This window comes from Mytilus californianus, unplaced genomic scaffold, assembly GCF_021869535.1.
Source record: "Mytilus californianus isolate M0D057914Y unplaced genomic scaffold, xbMytCali1.0.p SCAF_6, whole genome shotgun sequence".
NCBI lineage: Eukaryota > Metazoa > Mollusca > Bivalvia > Mytilida > Mytilidae > Mytilus > Mytilus californianus.
This window is the reverse complement of record NW_026262712.1, coordinates 110,150,693-110,172,427: the sequence shown is the minus strand read 5'-3', so window position 1 is coordinate 110,172,427 and position 21,735 is coordinate 110,150,693. Positions and strand designations below refer to the sequence as shown.

The 21,735-nt window shown below is 31.8% G+C and overlaps 1 protein-coding gene across 4 annotated transcripts in view; it reads right to left on the bottom strand.

Moving 5' to 3' along the window:
- The window catches only part of LOC127704631 (MAM and LDL-receptor class A domain-containing protein 2-like), a 163,859-nt gene that overhangs the window by 130,315 nt on the left and 11,809 nt on the right, over positions 1 to 21,735 (bottom strand). For all 4 annotated transcript variants that reach the window (XM_052208760.1, XM_052208757.1, XM_052208758.1 and 1 more), the window contains exons 5-12: positions 21,264 to 21,326; positions 19,615 to 19,696; positions 13,940 to 14,060; positions 11,907 to 11,979; positions 6,479 to 6,670; positions 3,786 to 3,912; positions 540 to 659; positions 137 to 246 (exon numbers count right to left, since the gene is read on the bottom strand). In XM_052208760.1, coding sequence (XP_052064720.1) covers positions 137 to 246; positions 540 to 659; positions 3,786 to 3,912; positions 6,479 to 6,670; positions 11,907 to 11,979; positions 13,940 to 14,060; positions 19,615 to 19,696; positions 21,264 to 21,326 — 888 coding nt within the window. The remainder of the gene's footprint in view (positions 1 to 136; positions 247 to 539; positions 660 to 3,785; positions 3,913 to 6,478; positions 6,671 to 11,906; positions 11,980 to 13,939; positions 14,061 to 19,614; positions 19,697 to 21,263; positions 21,327 to 21,735) is intronic.

Below are 21,735 nucleotides of genomic sequence, written 5' to 3'. Positions count from 1 at the left end.
AAGACGGATTTCTCTTCCCTACAAAATAAAATGACCCACCTAACTTAACATGCTCAATTAAAACGTAATTACGTTGATCATAAATTTAAGAAAACTGCTTGTTCAGCTGATTTCAAAGTTCACAATCCATACTTACTTTAATTAACCATGTACATTTTAAACCAAGACCATAATTATTTGGGTAGCTTGGTGATGTCAGGATTTTTGTCTCACCAGCTGCTAGGTCTATGGTACCTCCACATGAATCTGGAATTAATACATATGGATTTATCAAATTAATGTATTTCATAAATTTAGGTCACACAGGTTTTTAATTGGTTGCTCAATTTCATAACTTATATTGATCATTACCCTATTTCAACTTGCAACCTTAAGCTATTGACTCTGAAACACGATTGTCATTTTCTTTTGTGTTTGTTTATACCTGTTATAAACTTTTACCGTCAGTTTTCTACTGCATTTTTGAATTCATTATAACATACTAGATACCAGGTTTTCTTTATTACATAATCATTACCAAATACAGATTGTGTACTTACCGGTGTTAGTTGGCTGCTCACAAAACTCTCCTGATAATACGTCAGGACATTTACATGTACAGGTTTTATCAACGAATCCTCCATGCAGACAAGAAAGTGAAGCAGATGTGCCACAAGATGCTGGAAACAGTATTTCATAGTGGAATTAGAAACAAATTTAATCATTTGAACTTGTGAAAAGAAACAAAACCAACCTAAATTAGTGTTTAATTGGAGGCTACATTGAATCCGTACTGCTCGTCGAGTATTTTCCCAATGCAATATTTACCATAGACTGCAGAACAAATGGAATAAGCTTTCATCGGAACTGATTATTACAAAAACAAGAAGATGTGGTATGATTGCCAATGAGACAACTATCCACCATAGACCAAACTATGTACAAGTTAGCAACTATATGTCATCGTACAACCTTCAACAAGACTCATCTGTGACCCTCGAATCAAAAAGTTAAACAGACCAAATAAGGAACGAAGAACATTTAGGACACAACATTTCCAAATGGTCTTGCCAAATACAGCTAAAGTAAACTATTCCTGGGGTAGAAAATACTTAAGCAAGCCATTAAAACCCCCACATGGCAAAATGCAAAACAATTCAAACGCGAAAACCAATGGCCTGATTTATGTAGAACACAATAAACGAAAAACAAATATGATATACAACAACAAACGATCACCACTAAATTACAGTCTTCTGACATGGGACAGTCACATACTGAAAGCGGTGGGATTAAACATATTGCGGGTGCAAAACCTTCCCCTTACTTGGGTCAGTTGTTAAACAGAGCAACATAAGAGCAAACTGTAAAGATCAGTTGAAATAGACTTGATAAGGCATCAACAGAAATAAAAATAGGATTTAAGACACAAAGTACCGATCTGAGAGAATTTGCAGTTACTGAAAGCTAGTTCAACGTCAAAAAACCACTAAAACATTATGCATATATGTATTCAAGACAAATTTATTATCCATGAGTTCTTTACTGTTCTCTCAATGATTAAATTAAAAATCAACTCAATATATGCCAAAAGGATAAAATGATAAAATAGTTATTACATTGGTTGCAATGAATTACTAGTATCGTGGTTTCCAAGTGAAATAAAAAAAAAACCCAATAATTTCACATGTAACATAAATTTGATAATTTCACTCCTATAACATCTTTCAACAATGGGTGTTATCATGACGTTGTCGATGCTGTTGCATCAATACAATTAAGAAAGCATAGAAAACGATATAGTTCCTTTCATTTGTTACTTTATTTCCATTTAAGAGCCCATGGTCAATGTAATAAAAAGATTAACTAATCCAAAATTTTGATTCAATTTGCCGACTATTCTTCCTTAGTCCTGGATGGTGATCAAAAGTCCCTGAATCAATGTTAACATTTGTTTGATAGATTTTCAGAATGTGCTGGACTTAAGTGTAATGTTGACAAAACTGAAGCCATATGGATTGGGTCACCAAAAAAGGGTAGTATGGACAAACTTTGCCAGACAAAAATCTTGTTTGGAATCTTTCTGGGAGGTTCAGACTATTATGTATATGGCTGGAGCTTGCTTAAGTGGATAAGACTTTATGTAATTTTAAACCTAATACAAACAGTATTAAGTCATTGCTAAATATTTGGGCTTAAAGAGAACTAACATATATTGGAAGGGTTGTAGTTATTAAAACTTTAGCACTTCCAATATTGGTTCAAGTTCTGACTGTCCTTCCTAGCCCCCAGAAGGTGGTCTGAATAAGATTCAGAACATATTTTACAATTTTTTCATGGAAAGGAAAACCAGATAAAGTGAAAAGACCAGTGGAAATGTCCGAACACTGTGATGGTGGTCTTAAGATGCCTTATATTTACTATTTTTGCTATAGTTTAAAAATTATTAGATCCACAGAATTACTCACCTTGGAGAGTGTTGCTGCTAAGTTATATACAAAAATTTGGGGGAGACAAAGTTTTACACTGAAGTCAAGATTGATTACTTTATTTAGCGTATCAAGTCAATTCCTTTTGGCATGATATCCTGGTAATTTTTTCCAAGTTGCAAAATAAGGTAAAAGTTGAAATCAATACTGATGTTCATATGGCTGAAACCAAACATCAAAATACTAGTAGATGGCAAGATAATTTTGAAGATCAAATATATTGAAAATTGTGTATTCTTTATTAATTATCTGGTGTCAGATAATAACACATTATTCTAATATGAAGAATTAAAAAAAAAAAGTATAATATCAATACTAATTTTGTAGAGTTTTGTGGCAAGTGCAATTCCAAATGTATGGAAAAGTATGATATAAGGTAGTTCTAAATTGGACAATATTGAAAATAGTTTGGTAGATAAAGTTAAAAAGGAACCAAAACCCTGTAAATATTTCTATAAATTATTTTTGGAAGATAATAAAGTATTAGCTTTATTTTCCTGTAATAAATGGGAAATAGATTTGAATATGCAGAATGAAGATTGGAATATGATTTAATCCATACCTTTTATTATAACCAGAAATTCGTTTTTTACAAAATTTCCCTTTTAAGATTGTTCATAGGATTCTACAATGTAATTCATTTTTATTGAAATGTAAATTAAAAGAAACTGAACTATGTACATTTTTTTCAGAAATCAGAGAAAACAAAATTTCTCATTTTTTGGGAATGTAATGTTATACAAAATTTCTGGCTATCCATAATAGACTGGATTAGAAATTATGACATTTTCTTGCCTTTTTAGTGCAAAAGAAATAATTTTGGGTCTGTTTGAGGATTTTGTCAACAGTAAAACAGTAAATAATATTGTGTTGCTATTTAAATACTATATATACAAATGTAGATGTAAGAATATATTGCCCACAAAATTGGGTGGGATAGAATATTTAAAATATTGGATTAATATAAAGAAAAATACTCTGTATGTTTCTTAACCCCTGCACAAAATGTAAATATGGGTCAGAAGTGGCAATTGTTAGAAGCAGCTTTTAATTAACAAAATCAATTGTAATATATATATATATCTTATTATATCATTATGACGTGATCGATCTTACACGTGTTACCTAATTTTTATAATTTGTGTATAATACTGTAGAATGCTAATACTGTAGAATGTAATTTCACATGTTTCATCCTGACAAATAAAAAAATAAAAAAAAAAAATAATCCAAGAATTAAAATATCGAAAAATGTTCAACTCGTGACCGAACAACACTGATAATTAACTCATGTGCATTCCTGATTTAATAGTTTACCTGTACATGTATAAGCTGTAGTAATATCGGCCACATCATAGAACATTAAGCCTGTAGCACTGTCTGCCTGGAACTCTAGACGCCAGTCTTTAAACTTTATTGTTTTGCCTCCATTATTAGAGAAATCCTGTAAAAAAACCAATTGTTTAGAGTTCCCATGATAATAATGACACTTTGAAAAGGAAATAAATAAAGGTTGTTCGCGAGGTATTGTCCTGATTCATATCTTAAAGTAACAATTTTATTATAATTTTATGACCTGTTATCTGATTTCTTCGTTACTTTACGTAGAAGAGATGTAAATCAAAATACATTGGGTTCTTTTTAACCATTTGACATTTGCAAAGAGCTTTCCATCGCACATCTACACCACACTTTGCTATTAACGTTTCGTAAACACAAATGAGTGTTTTCATTTATAAATTTAATATATAGATTAGAAAAGTAGAGTTCAAGTCTTGAATTCAAATAATTACATTTTACAGTGCAAAAACTAAAATAAAATACTAGTGCAAAATGTTATATGCAGACAGACTACTGACTTTGGTTTACCTTTGTTTTTGAGTTGCTTTTTGTCTTATATCTTTCAAACACACACATGCATTTATCATGTTTTACCGTAAAATAAGATCAAACTGCTAAAAGGTACTAGCTTTTCCATTAACCGTACTATCTTGGTGTAAATCAAATGCACCTTATCGGGCTAACGCCTTCAATGATGTATTTGATACAACACTATCTAATGTGGCTATCTACTGTTTTTATACGACTGCCAATTTTAAGCCTTATGTAGACGAAATGCACGTATGGTGTACTAAATCTTAACCGTGGAATCTTTTGTAAGTTGTTTTTCTATCTATCTATCAATCGATTGATCGATCTGTCTGTCTGTATATATGTCCGTGTGGTTGTTGACCTGTGAGTTTTCTGTTTGTCTGTTTGTATATATGTTCGTGTGGTTTTTGACCTGTGATCTGTATGTTTGTCTGTCTGTATATATGTCTGTCTGATTGTTGATCTGTGAGCTGTCTGTTTGTCTGTCTGTATATTTGTCCATCTGGTTTTTGACCTGTGATCTGTATGTTTGTCTGTCTCTATATATGTCTGTCTGGTTGTTGACCTGTAAGTTGTCTGTTTGTCTGTCTGTATATTTGTCCATCTGGTTTTTGACCTGTGATCTGTATGTTTGTCTGTCTGTATATATGTCTGTCTGGTTGTTGATCTGTGAGCTGTCTGTTTGTCTGTCTGTATATTTGTCCATCTGGTTTTTGACCTGTGATCTGTATGTTTGTCTGTCTGTATATATGTCTGTCTGGTTGTTGACATGTGAGCTGTCTGTTTGTCTGTCTGTATATTTGTCCATCTGGTTTTTGACCTCTAACTCGGTATGTTGTCTGTCTGTATATTTGTCTGGATCTGTTTTCATATTTATATATCTAATCAGGTATTATCGTATGATAGGTTATGGTTTCTTTTACCACATTTATAAAGTAATATATACCAGTGGGTTGGTTTTTTTTTTTTAATTACATTATTTCTTCCTATTAGAAACAACAAGTAAAAAGCCCCAACTGCTAACTGATACTCCTTGAACTGAACATTTATTTCAAAGGTTCAAATTAATATGTATGCATGGTGGGACAAATGAACATGTACTTTAGTTGCTATTTTGTTGCATGTATAAATTGGTTATTATTCATAGTGAGAAAGCATACCGAGACCAACTTTTTAATAGAATATATTTTAGTAACAGTGATCTTGACCTTTCACCTGTTGACCCCAAAATCAATTTTAGTATATAAATCCCTATATCTTTCATCCGTATAAGTTTCATTCCTATCAAGCAAGGAAAACTCTATTGACCTATTGTCGCCCAAATTCATAGGCCTTTCCCCCTTCTCTATGTCTGCCATCTGTGTAAGTTCCATTTCAATCATACAAGGGAGCCCTAGTTACCATCTGGAAACCCTTTATTCGATTCGAATACTCAAGTTACCACACGGAAACGATTTTACATATTTCCTTTTTGTATCAGTAACTTTAACCTATGAACTTGAAAATAAGAGGCTTCTTTCCCTTTCCTATATTTTTTCCAGGGGAATCGGTGGCCGAGTGTCCCAAGCAGTTCATCAACTACTGTAAAACTAGCCTGTTAACACTGGGGTTGTGAGTCCGAACCCCGTACGTTAGAGGTGAATTCGACTTCAATCTAACTTACTAGGATTGTCATTTTTTTAATGAAGGTCAGTGGGTCTCTTTGGACACTCCGTATTCCTTCGCCAATTAAAATGGCAGCCAAAAAATGGTAATAGTGCTGAAAGTGGCGTTAAAACACCAACAATCAATCAATCATTATATCGCCCATCTGTAAAAGTGTCTTTCCAATCAAGCAAAGGGTACTCAAATCTTTATCCGCAAACCATTTGTTTCGGACATATGAATGTACGGAGGGACGAACGGACAGATGAACGGACAAAGCGATTACTACATGCCCCCGAATGTTTTAGCGGGGACCATACTCAAGTTTATTAAACTTTCGTTACACTTCCCAAACAAATATCATATGAATGACAGATATTTATATTTAATATAAAAATTAATCAGTTACAAATTAAGCAGATACATCTATTTCTAAATTTATAGGATAAGCAGTGCTCTGTCTGTGTGTGATATTGCTGGTTAATTAAACTTACATATAACCCGTACATCATATCAGATGCTGCATCTAATGGATGATTGTTCATCGTTTGTTTTGTTTGGAAGTTACTTTCGCGACCACTCTGTATATTCTTTTCTATAATAGTCATGTAATTATCACGGTCTGATCGCGCCTGCTCATGCTGAGAGCCAATGGCATGCATCATTTCGTGAACGGCTGTTGCTTTCTAAAAATAAAAGTATAAGAATGGTAGGTAAATCGTTTCCCAACTCAGTTTAAGAAATAATATGGTACATGCAAATATATCATACATTTAAAAAAAATAAGTATAACTGTGAATTCCCTTGAATACACTCATTATATATACCAGGGTTTAAATTTTGTACGCCAGATGCGCGGTTCGTCTATGTAACTAAAGACTCATCAGTGACGCTCTAATCAAAAAAGTTAAAACGGCCGAATAAAGTACGAGGTTGAACAACGTAAAATAATCTTATGTTGCGTTGACACTACCGTGATAATTAGTTTTATTAAATAAATGTTTAGGTCACAACATTTACTTGAAGTTAAAGAAAACAAGTAAACCAAAAAGTATTATGAAAGATATACCGGTTATACAGCATCGCATTGTCCTTGAATGAAAAAGTAATATAAATCTATCAAATAGCATCCGTTAGATGTTCAAAATACATTACTGTGTGTCAGAAATATTTGATAGTCTAAGGCAGCCTTAGATTATCGAAATTCCTGTGTTTCATGCAAATCTTCAAAAACTGACAAACAGCCTCACTTTGAGAACTTGTCTTTTGTATTTCGATATGACCCTCAGACTTTCCCAGAACTATATTTTGAAACAAGATGTTTTAGATTTCTTATGCAAAGATGTAAAAATGTGTAAATATCGTTTTGTATAAGACCTTCGATCAATGCTTACTTATTCAAAAACTATTTGTAAAATGTCGATTTTATTCTTATTTGTCCAAAATGCATAAACTTTTTTTTATTTGTTGAGTAGTGTAAATTGATCTTTCAACACTCAGTCGATATTTCGATTGGCACCTGTTGTGCTTCCATCCTAGCCGATTTGTTTCTGTAATCAAATGAATCAGAATGAATACAAAACCTTCTCATAGACAAATAGAAAAAAAAAAACATCATGCAAAGTTGTTTCTTTCACTTTCAGATAATTATATGATTGAAGTCCTGTCATCCTTTAACCTAAATTTCAGTGAGTGCTTGCATCTCATTTATCCTAGTGAACTTTAGATTAAAGATACTATCAAAACAAAATGATCTGCTTCATATATTAATCTTTTCTTCGATATTGATACCAATGGACGACTTCTATGACAAGCGTGATGATTTCAACTTTCAATTCCAATTGTCAACTTCCCATTTCCCGGCAGTAACTTACCCTCTGTTCTATCGTATTGGGTTTACTTATCTCAAGTGATACGTTACGCTCGTGTATGTTCATAATATACGGACTGCTCCAAAGGAGATGTAGGTAAGAATGACTAGAATCGATACAACATAAGTTTCACGGTCACCATCATGACTTGGTTGATCGATACGTTATGTCTTATATTCCTGATTGTGACATTTTGACTAAGTGTTGATTCGCATGGCGGTTGATGCATTCACAGTAGGAGATGCTTACCCTGACGATGAATCCAGTCTCGCTCCTTATGGAGTTCAATGTTTGTGTGTTACCTTGTTTTGTCTTCCTAATCGATTTATCAGACGACATCGGTAAACAATCATTGCAATAATATACTATTTTTGCAATTTCTTTGGCCAAATAATGGCTCCTATCGTACCATCTTCTTTGAGTTCGGTAAATCGATAACATATATATGCATCAATGGTTCAACGGGCAGTACTTTTGCTTTAAGGGATGTTAAAATTTAATTTTAGTTTTTGACAAATCAATTTGTGTGAGATGGGACAAAATGTACAAGACGTGATGTCGAATGGTTAAGAACTCTTTAATGCGAGAGAGTTTATGCGTACATGTAACAGTACATTTCCATTTATTTAAATTCTTTACAGAAGGAGTTCTAGAGACACAAACATTATATTTCCCCTACAATGGACTCGTTTCAAAAAATGTCTGTTGGATCGTAATGACATATAAGTTAATGAGAAAACGATGGTAAATAGTGAAAATGAATGGCAAAAAATATATATGTAAACATGAAACCAGCGGTATTAAAAAATACTGTCAATATTTATTTAGATTTTAAAAAAATCTGAAAATAGCGGGTAATAGAAGTTTTGTGAAAAATAAGCTTATAATGTTGATACTATAAAAGATCTAAAGGGTGTACATGTCACTACCTCTATACCTTTGTAATTTGGTTTGTGAGAATAAACAAATATATATATACAAGAAACATGAATATTCCGTAAATATACAAGGCTTACATACTAGATAACAGAAGGTTGCGGCAAATAATTACAATTAAAATCGACTGATTAACAATTTTAAATTACATAACTAAGGCAAATTCAATTCGCATATAATCATTTACAAGAACAAACAATGAAGACAGCGCAAAGTATCTTGTTTATTTTGTTGTGTGTGAGAGCAATTCTTAGTTCAAGGTAAGGTCTACAGGTCTATTGTAAGAAATACGTGTTAGAAAGACAATACAAATGTATGTCTATTTAGTAATACACCTTTAAACAGAGGTATAAGGCATACAGAGAACATAATTGATCTGGCATTATGTGCTCCTTATACAAAACCTGCTCTTACAGAGTTATGATAAAGACAGACTGCAGTCGACACTACACAAATTTTACGGTAATAATTTCAAGTTGGTTGTGCGCTACGATGTGTCTTAGTCCTTACTCACTAGCGGAATGTTTTCATGGTCTTAGATTTTCAATACCAGAAAAGTCATCTGATCTGCATATTTACCTATTGTGTCATGTTCTCGATCGTGAAATTATGACTGAGTGTGGATTCGTATTGCAGGTGATGCATACATAGCTGGAGACGCTTACCCTGTCGACGTATCGGTTCTCGTTTATTTTGTATTTCATGCGAATAACTCAGTTGTTGTTTATTACCTTGATTTGTATCTTCTGAATGAGGTTATGACAATTATACCACTATCTATATAAATCTGCCAAGTTTTACATATCGACTAAACTGATAAAAGAGGGGCGAAGGATACTAAAGGGACATTCAAACTCATTAGTCGAAAATTAAAGGAAAATGTCATGGCTAAAAAAGAAAAGACTACAGACAAACAATAGTACACAAAACATAACATAGAAAACTAAACACTGAACAACACGAACCCCACCAAAAACTGGGGGTGACCTCAGGTGCTCTGGAAGGGTAAGCAGATCCTGCTCCACTTCTGGCACCCGACGTATTGCTCATATTAGTACAAACCCAGTGATAATAAAATTAAGAATGGAAATGGGGAATATGTCAAAGAGACAACAACCTGACCAAAGAGCAGAAAACAGCCGAAGGCCTCCAATGGGTTTTCAACACAGCGAGAAAATCCTGCACCCGGAGGCGGGCTTCAGCTGGCCCCTAAATAAAAATGTGTACTAGTTCAGTGAAAATGGACGTCATACTAAACTCCAAAACATACAAATGAACTAAAATTAAAAAACATACAAGACTAACAAAGGCCAGTGGCTCCAGACCTGGGACAGGCGCAAACATGCGGCGGGGTTTAACATGTTTTGTGAGATCTCAACCCTCCCCCTATACCTGTAGCCAATGTGGAATAAACAAACACACAGCAATACGCACAGTAAAACTCAGTTTAAAAGAAGTCCGAGTCCGATGTCAGAATAGGTAACAAAAGAAACTGAGCAAAATGACAATGATACATAAATTAACAAAGGACTACTAGCAGTTACTGACATGCCAGCTCCATACTTCAATTAAACTGATTGAATGATTATGTCTTCATCATATGAAAATCAAGCACAACCCCTCCCGTTAGGGGTTAAGTATCATACCATCATAAAATATATGAGAAGAACATAACCCGTATCATGCCAACAACTGGTTTTGGAACAAACGTGTTTATGTCCGATGCAAAGACCCTATGAGTGAATCAATATTAATACCAAAATATGCCATCTTCAATGACCTGACAACAGTATCGTAACTATATCCCTTCTGAATAAGCATGTTTAAAGGTTTGGTTAGCTTTTGAGGTGAATGCCGAAATTTTTGTGCTTTGTAAAGAATATTACCATAAAAGATTGGATGTGAAATACCTGAACGTATAAGATGTTTGCATGTTGATTTATATTTACGAATAGTGTCCTTTTACCGACGATAAAATTTAGTAAATGATTTGAATAGTTTGTGATATCGAAAACCCTGATGTAATAATGTTTCAGTAATACAGAGATTTCTTTCGTTAAAATCAAATACGTTGTTTCATACACGAGCGAATCGAACAAGTTGAGATATATAAACACCATAAAATGGTGACAAGGTAACGTCACCATCTAAAAATGGATAATTAACAATAGGAAATGAAAAATCATCTCTTTTATCATAAATTTTGGTATTAAACTTCCCGTTAAAGATATAGATATCAAGATCCAGGAAAGAGCAGTGTTCATTGTTAGTATTAGCTTTATTTAAGCAGGATAAATCTTTTTAGTTACATACTGAAGTCGTCATTATTGAGAGCCAATATATCATCCGAATATCTCAAAGTGTTATTAAATGTTTGTATCAGATGTTGTTCCGATGGGTCTTCGCTGATTTTAGTCATAAATTGTAACTCATAACAATACAGAAACGGGTCCGCAATAAGTGGTGCACAGTTAGTCCCTATTTGGAATTCCGATAACTTGACGATATACGGAATATCCATAGCGAAAAAAAATGTATAGTCTAATTCGGTAGGTCACATTCGTGGAAAAGGGGACGGGATTTTAGTAACGACAATTGGAACATTTCCGTTGTCATTTGTGAAACGGATATTTCATAACGGTCAACCAACTCGTAATGGCGTCCGTAAAATTTACGAAAGGACGATTTCAACTTCACCACTTGGAAATCTTGGTTTGATAGCCTCCTTGTGAGCAGCAACCCCTCTATCAAGGAAATCAGGATAGGAAATGCAAGCCCTAGAATAACGTATCAACTGGGAGATGTATACTCCGTATGCAGGCGCTGTTGGAATGTTGCTACGCGGAAATGGAAAGTTCACAATTGGGAAGCTGAAATCATCTCTTTTGTCGTAAAGTTTTGTTTTCAACCAACCATCATTGTCAATTTCTAGATGTAAGTCAAGATATGAGGCAAACTTATCTGTATCTGTTGTATCCTTTATCTCAAGTTCGATGGGATAGATGCGTTCAACATAGTCACCAAATTTTGAATTATTTAGTGAGAGAACATCATCTATATAACGTTGAACCAAAATAAATCTATCTTTGTTAAATAAAAATTAAAAAAAACTTACATTTACACAGCCATTTCCCAAACTTAGATCTTGTGGAGTACGGCTGAGATATCCAATGTACGACCAACATCCACTGTAAAAGAAAAAAATATGAATTATGGCTACAAGTAAATCTCTTTGTAGCAAATAAGTATGTTTTTTAAATGGTTGATAATAAAATTTACTGTATAAGGGAAATACAATTCTGCTGTTTTCTTAAATATACGTAATCCAAATTTATCAGTCTATGACCAAAGTCAACCATCTTAATAACTGAAAACTTAAACCTTTAGAGTTTTACATAGTTTCGGACAGGAAGTCAACTCAATTTATCTTCTTCTGCTTATTCTTCTCCATTGGTCCAACTAAACTGCTGGATACTGAAAATTGCGTATTGTTTGCGAATGAGTGGTTTTGAAACCAAAGTAATAATTTTTTGTATAAATGACAAAGAATATCTGTGTTGAAGGCCGTACTTTGACCTATAATTGTTAATTTTTTATACATTGTTACTTGGATGAAGAGTTGTCTCACTGGCACTCATATCACATCTTCTTATTTATACCGTAACAGCAATATAAAATTTAGCACATTTGTTCAGTTCAAATATATAGGGTCCTTTTGATTTTCTTTATACATTTATTAGATAATCTCTTGTAAAGCAATTCTGTTTATAACAAAAGGCTCTAAAGAGCATGTGTCGCTCACCTGCATCTTCAACAATGGCCACCTTTTTAGTAAAAAAACATAATTAAAGGGTAATAACTCTATTAAGAGTTAACTAACAATTTCAGTTATGTTGGCGTAATTGACGATCTTATCCTGCTGATCATTTTTCCTTTTCAAAGTTTCAATTTATTATTATAGTTTTGAAGATGATAGGCAAAAATGCAAAAACTGTGAAAAATCGTCATTAAAGGGCAATAACTTCAATAAGGATCCGACTAACGATTTCGTTCATGCTGACTTATTCGTAAATCTTTTCTTGCTGATTATTTTTTATATTTAAAGTTTCTCTCTATTTAATATAGTTATTGAGATAAATGTAATATGCAAAAATGCAAAAACTTGGTTAAATGCATTTAGGGCAATTACTCCTATAAGAAGTCGTCTGACAATTTTGATGTCATCATTTTGAAAATTTTTGTACCTGTCATATTTGCTCTATGTATTATAGCAGTTTTCAAGATAAAAGACAAATATTGAATTTTACTCCCTATGTTCTATTTTCAGCCATGTCGGCCATGTTTGTCGGCAGACAGGGCCCTCGTACTCATTTTAACTATATACCCTAATAATGATTGTGGCCAAGTGTGGTCAAATTTGACCCATTAGTTTCAGACGAAATATTTTTGCAAGATAACAATCAAAAACACCAGAAAAATGGGAAAATCGTCATTAAAGGGCAATAACTCTAAAGAGGAGCCGTCCGACGATTTCAACCATTTGACTTATTTGTAGATTTTGTTTTTCAGATCAATTTTCCTCATTAAAGTTTGTCTATAATTTATTATAGTTTTGAAAAAAATAGGCAAATATTAATAACAAAATAAGGGCAATTACTCCAATAAAAAGTAGTCTGACAATTTTCAGTAAATTTACAATGTTCATGTAAAAAAACAGCAGATAGTTCTCAACATTTTGAACATTTCTGCCACTGTCAGATTTTCTCTATTCATAGCGGTTTTCAAAATAATAGACAAAACTTCCATTTTACCCCTATGTTCTATTTTAGCCATGTCAGTCATGTTATTTAACAGCGACGACGGACGCCAAGTGATTAGAAAACCCGGTCAGCTAAAAATACTAAAAATACATATCTAGTCCCTGATTAGGCAAGACTTTTTACTTCCTTTAAGATAAAGAAACAAATATTGTTTTGCCTTTGGTATATGAATGGACTACGAAGTGTCTTGTACTAAATAAATATCAGAAACACACACCGACCAATAAGGATAAGTTATTCTCGTTATTCAGACTAGCACGTTATCTGTGCTCCTAAATGATTTATTGGTAATCATGCTTTATATGCATTTAGTACTATATTAACTCACGTATCAGATATAATCTTAATGTATGGTACACCAGGCGTACTATCATGAGGTACCCAATTTAAACAAGTTTGTTCGTTAATTTCTTGTACGGCACTCTCAATAACATCTATGTCTGCTGCAGCTGAGTAAAAAAGGATTAAGAATTCATTAATGAAGCTTTCAATTCGCCGTTTCAGAATCTTTTACATAATGGGTATTTTCATTGTTTGTAACAAATGAGTCATTAGTTTGGAACGATGTACGCTATTTAAAACATTTTGGCGTACACTTTAGAACATAAAACCCAAATGAATTACATTCTGAATGAACACATTTTGCAAAGAAATATTTCTTCAAGTGTTATTTTACTACTTTCTTAAAATCTTTAAAAAAAAACCATCTACAGGTTAACTCTATATATTTTTCAAATTGTGAATGAATGGAACAAAATGATAGTAACAAAGAGATGCCATTGACAACAAATACATTAATGGACAAAACATGCCAAGATATAACTAAACACAACAATGGACAACATATGCAAAGATATAACTTAACATAAACATAGTCAAAACATGCCAAGATAAAACTAAACATAACCATAGACAAAACATTCCAAGACATAACTAAACACAACAATGGACAATACATGAAAAGATATAACTAAACATAACCATAGTCAAAATATGTCAAGATATCACTAAACATAAAAATTGACAACACATGCCAAGATATAACTTAACATAACCATGTACAAAATATGCTTACATATAAATAAACATAACCATAGACAAAGCATGCCTAGATATACCGTAACATAACCATGGACAAAACATGACAAGATATAACTAAACATAACCATAGACAACACATGCTAAGATATAACTTAAGATATCCATAGACAACACATGCCAAGATATAACGTAACATAACCATGGACCAAACACGCCAAGATATAACTTAACATAACCATGGACAAAACATTCAAATATATAACTTAACCATAACCATAGACAACACATGCCAAAATATAACTTAACATAACCACAGACAACACATGCCAAGATATAACTTAACATAAACATAGACAACACATGCCAAGATATAACTTAACACATCAATGGACAACACATTCCAATATATAACTAAACATAACCATAGACAACACATGCCAAAATAGAACTTAACATAACCACAGAGAACACATGCCAAGATATAACTAAACAAAACCATGGACAACATATCCAAAGATATAACTTAACATAACCACAGACAACACATGCCAAGATATAACTAAACAAAACCATGGACAACATATCCAAAGATATAACTTAACATAACCACAGACAACACATGCCAAGATATAACTAAACATAACCACAGACAACATATCCAAAGATATAACGAAACATAACTATAGACGAGGGTCTTTAATTTGTACGAGTATATAGACATGCGAAGATAACAGAACAAGATTTTGAACTTTGAGTTTCTTTCACACCCTGAAGGAGGAGGTACATGTACATGTATATAAGGTATAGTCACTTCAATAAAAAAGCGTCTTTTTAATGTTACTGTAATGTCATAAAAATATTTCAATAAAAAAAAGTTTTGATATACTTTTATGGCAAAAATAAATATCAATAATATAAACATCTTGTATACGAATTATTAGTAATACTGTTTTTCAGTTGAAATATCAATGGCAAGTTCTCCAAATAAGGCATTGTTTTTTTGCATTTTTTAAAGTGTTTTTTTTCAACTAAAAGACAAATTTCAAGTATAATTTTACTGCTGACTTGTGGTCTTCTAAAAATGTGATCGGAGTTATTTGAATAATTCATAAATTTTGACAATTTGGTTTTTTTCCCCGACACATGACTATTATCGACCAAGGAAAGTAGGATCATTATAGAAGAATGAAGGTGAAGAAGAAAATACCAATAGTAGAAGAAAAATATAAAACGCCGTTGGTCGCAAAAGGAAAAACGACGAAAAGACAAAACAGTCCACAAAACAGAGAAACATGAATATTAAGCAGCACAATCCCCATAGAAATCGAGTGTACATTTTACATTGTTATACAATTGCTGTCTCTTGGTGTGGTCTTACAGAGTTTTGAAATAAACTGATGTCCACTGAAGCAAACGGCCGAAATAAATATCAGTTTTTCTAAAGTCAAACAAACAACATATTTACCGATACAAAAGATATTGATTGTTTCATTCTATAATAGATATAAGAAGATATGGTATGAGTGCCAATGAATATCAGTTTTTCAAAAGTCAATTAAACCACATATTTACAGAAACAAAAGACAGTAATTGTTGTATTCCCTATTCCGAGAGAAAACAATGTATTAAATGACAAATATTTACCAAAACCAATTGTACATCAAACATTTTACCATAACGTTACATGTAAAAGCGCGTGACGTTTAGCGCGGTGAATATAATATAAGTCTAGGGAGAAAAAAAACGTATTTAACGATATTTGTTTGCCAAAGCCAAATATATATCAGACATTTTACCATAATAATACACGTAAAAGCACATGATGTCAAGCGCGGTGAATAGCAATTTCGTTCATGTGAATATGCTGATTTATTCAAAATCTAAATCATATGGAAAAACTTACTAAAACAATACCAATATGGAACAATACACAATTACTGACTTTTGATGAGGTAAATATGTGGTTTTATTGACTTTTGAAAAACTGATATTCACTGAGGCCGACGGCCGAAGTGAATATCAGTTTTTCAAAAGTCAATTAAACCACATATTTACAGAAACAAAAGACAGTAATTGTTTTATTCCCTATTCCGAGAGAAAACAATGTACTAAATGACAAATATTTACCAAAACCAATTGTACATCAAACATTTTACCATAACGTTACATGTAAAAGCGCGTGACGTTTAGCGCGGTGAATATCACTTTTCTCCAGGTGAATTACTGTTTTATTCGAAATCCAATTCATATAGATAAACCTACTAAAATAATATTAATATGGAATAATAATTGTTGTTCCATAATGTAATTGTTTGAAGTATTGTCGGTCTTAGTGAATATCAGTTTTTCAAAAGTCAACAAATTAACATATTTACCTCATCAAAAGTCAGTAGTTGTATAATATTACATATGGTGTAGCATTCTTCTTTTTTATTGGTTATTGCGATCATGTGATTCAAAGTGTGCTCCATGTACCTGAAGCCTTGTTTCTATGTTTAAGTATATGGACGCTATGTTTCTAATTATCAATTTTGGCATTTTGACGAGGTCAATACGTTATATATGGACCTGTTCAGATTATATTGACCGGGGACGAAATCCTAGGTTCAATATAATCTAACAGGTCCATATATAACGTATTGAGTGAGTGAAAGTCCTTAATTTATATATTACATAAATTATGTCCAGTAAATAGTGTATTATGGAAATGGACCTCGATATTCTTTCTGTATATTTTACATTGTATTTTGTAAAATTTTTAATATTGACGGTCAATATATATATATATATTATTAATTCGTACATTTTAACTAATTTGATTCGTTCAGGGATAGTCACATGTTAAACTATATTTTCAAAGGTAGAGAGAAAACGGCGGATATCAAAAAGCATATTGCACAGCAAAAAGCATATTGCACGGTTATTTTTAGAATATCTAAAAATCGATATTCTTTGTGACGTCATGTAATGAATTTCATTATATTGTTAAAAGTTTTATAAAAAAATATCTATGATCGATTATTTGAAGAAAAAAAATCTTCAAATACACAACATGTAAAGAAAAAACATCAAAAAAGTAAATGAAATAACAACTAATCTGTTGTTATTGTCTTAGGAGACAATATGATATCTATAAAATTACAACAAAATCAAATGACGATTTTGATACAAGTATGGTCGGAAATTAATAATATAACAATTATAGCCTATTTATGAAGTCAATACAATACTTCGTCCTCAGTCAATAAACTTCTTTCAGGTCAATATATCCTTGTATCGACCTCCTACAAAGGCTATAATTGTATAATATATATATATATATATATATCCTATTTTGACTCCTCAAAATTCAAGAGTCTATCCTAAATTGAGGTAAATTGTATGGCTTTCCAAATACCGTTTCGATTCCTAACATCACTGAAGAGACATTAATTGTCGAAATCCGGATATGTTGTAAAAAAACCTTTGCACCTTTTGTTTGCGGTATACCATCTTTTCCGCAAGTTTATTGTTTTCTGTTTAGTATTAAATTTATAATTAAGGTCCTTTTATTACATTGGTGATCCGTTATTTGGCAATCGCCTATGGCAGTCAGCAGGGTTTAAGAACATTTGTTGTTCGACCTGTTAGTCAAATGCGTTTTGTTAAAATATACTTTTTCTCTGTTTTGGTCTTTTGGAAAATGTTGTTTGTGCTGTATTTAGACCCCTCTAACAAGAAATTTGTTTTGCATGCACACGTATGAAAATTGCGGTTTTTATCCAACGCAATCATAGGTTTGAACGTTGTTTTCAATTTAGACTTGTAAATATATATATATATATATATATATAAATAGAAACATGGCATTTTTCAAGATTTTTTATATTGACGTTCAATATATATTTATAAATAGAAACATCGCGTTTTGCAAGATTTTTTAATATTGACCGTCAATATATATATAAATAGAAACATTGCGTCCATTTATTTATATCCTATGCATCACGTGATCTTAATAACCAATGAAAAGAGTAGAATGTTACACCTAATGTAATATATATATTTATCTTACTGCCTATACATTTCTAGGAATATGATTGGTTAAAAGCAACCGCGTGGAGACCGTGTATATTCCATATTGGGTTAGTAGGCGGGGCTTATTTCAATACACGGTAAGTAGTGGTGTTACGTCCCTTTATAAAAACAACACGGTGTTGAGGAAAAATCTCAAAGGTTTCAACAGACGAAGAAATTGATGATGAACTATTGAAATAAATTCACAAAACACATTTCAAGCTAACAAGCTAACAAGTTGTTATTGTTGGCATTTGTTTTTGTATAGACCAATGGAAGTATAGGTTCTTAATTGATAGGCCACTAATCTAAATACCACATGTAAAGATAGTCGGTAAGATAAATTCGTTAGATAGTGTGCTAATGACCTAATACGATATATATGGGGTCAGTAAAATCCATATGGGGATTCGAGCTTCGCTTTTACCCAATATGAAATTTACTCACCCCATATATATCGTATTAGGTCACTAGCACACTATGTAACTAATAATATTGACGGTCAAATAAAATATTTACAAAATACAATGTAAAATACACAGAGATAACATCATATAAAGTCCATTTTCATAATACACCAGTTACATATGTAATACATAATAAATTAAAGACTTTCACTCATTCAATACGTAATAGAAGGACCTGTTAGATTATATTGACACTCGACCTTCTTCCTCGGTCCATATATAACGTATTGACATAAGTCCATAATTGATAAATGTAATCTGCAATGTCACAGTATAAATCTTGGGTTAGAACATTAATCGTTAATGTATTTTGTAAGTTACTTTAAGACTCGTATTAAGTGAACTTGCTAAGACATCATAGAATAGACTTTAATATAAATCTCAACAACTGCTGAAAACTAATTCTAATTAGATTGCATTAAACTAATTTAAAACATACAAAATACGGAATCAATTTCATAGGGCACCTTTCCATCCGGCCAATAAGAGTTAGCACTATGGAAATTTCTTTTGAGTTGACCCTGCAAAAAAGAACCGAAACAACTAATGTATACCGTGCTAAAATACACCTATAATATCATTTGTTATTCAAAAGTTATATATGAACTAAAGAGTAACGAAAATGGTCAGCGGTTTTATTTAAACTGTAAATAGGATTAATGAATATTATTCAAACACTTGCGAATAACTAATTATTTCATTATCCTTTGGTGAATCGACTTTACTTTTAACATTCAAACTGAAAGAGAGGCTCAGTAACACATAATTCGATGGAAAATAAGAAGTAGAGAATGGTTATTTTTATTATAAATTAGCTTCATGTATACATATAAAAAACAGAAGGAATACCGAAAAAAATTAATTTACGGTGAAACATCAAATTACAAAGTTTACATTTGTTTTTAAATCCTACCCAAATGAAAATTAAACAATTGAATTTAGATGTTTTACATTTTGATATTATCCAATGGAACTATGCACTTTATGTTCATTCAGTTATTATCCAAGGAATTTTCGACACTTTAATTTTAAATCGGGTATTTTTTTTTATTGAATGTTAAATTTGGTATAGCATTGATACGAAACATTTTGCTTTCATTCGGAAATAATGAAAAAACAAAAATGGACAACTTATACTTGAATAAACATACAGTGTCTAAATCCAATTTGATGTTACCCAAATGAAGAAAGACACTTGTAATACAATGAGCATTTAAATGTTTTATCACATCCTCAGCAAATTACATAATTTAGTGACATAGAATATCTACGTGAATTGTTAATGTTAACCTCAATATAAAAAAAACAATTAAAGATTTTGATACAAGATGATCAGGAACTGGTCATAGAGGTAAGAAAAACCATAGATGTATCTATAATGAGAAGAACTCATATAAAAAACTAGTAAACCTGTCACGTGTTATTGCGCCTGTATCAAGTCTAGAACTTCTGTAATTGTTGTTTTCTGTGATATCTTAATGTGTGCGTTTTTTTTTTTTTGCTTTCTATTTTTTCTATTTCTGTTCTATTTATTTATTTGATGTAAATGGCAAATCTTTGATCGTCTCTGTTAAATCTATTAACTATTTTTCTAGACATGATGGGTAAGTTCTAGACTTTATTAAGATGACGTATAGACACCTGCCTATATTTGTCCAAACATTTTGTCTTTTTTTTTTTTTGAGTATATTTGTATGTTGTTGGGTTGCTGTCCCATTGACACATATCCTCATATTTATTGTCTATCTCTTTCCTGTAAAATTTTGACAATTTTCATTCCATTTAAAATTCATTATATATCACATATTATGTCTATACGACCTTCAACAATGAGCAAAAGTCAGCTATCAAAGGAACCGACTTGACAAAATGTGAAACAATTCAAAAGAAAAAACAACGGCCTGATTTATGTCAAGTATAGCAGTACAATTTGAACATTCAAATAGTGTCTTTAAGTGTTTTAAATTTCTTCTTTACTCAAATGTTTAATGCTGTCGTTTCATCTATGATAAAATCGTTTCAATTTTCTTTGAACTATGATTATAAATAAGATATTAGGAAACTCAAATATGTCATATAATTACTCACAGGAGGATCTCTTTCCAAATTTTCCCCTTTTGTCTTTTGCTTTTCTGAATGTCGTCCTTTGGGCTAAAAGCATTTCAAAGTATTAAAAAATCACAGAGAGAACAACGGACTGTAGATACTATAATACAGTTTGTAAATTGAATATTACTACTTTAAGTTGTCTATATTGAATTATCTTTTCTTTTTTTAATATTTTACAATGTTCGTTGCACCGAGTTCGGTGTTTAGATATGCGTTTTGTATACAGTAACTGATAGTTAAAAATTCCGTGTGTATGGATGACGTGTCCTGCATGTAGTTTCAAAATTTACAAATGAGCATTTATATAAAGACGTCTTTCATATTTACATCAAAAGTATTTGAAGAATTAGATTTTATATATATATATATATATATATATATAGAAAAATTCTTAAAAAAACACTGAACTAATCTCTTCATGTTTGTCTTATCTTTTACAAATTAATTATAG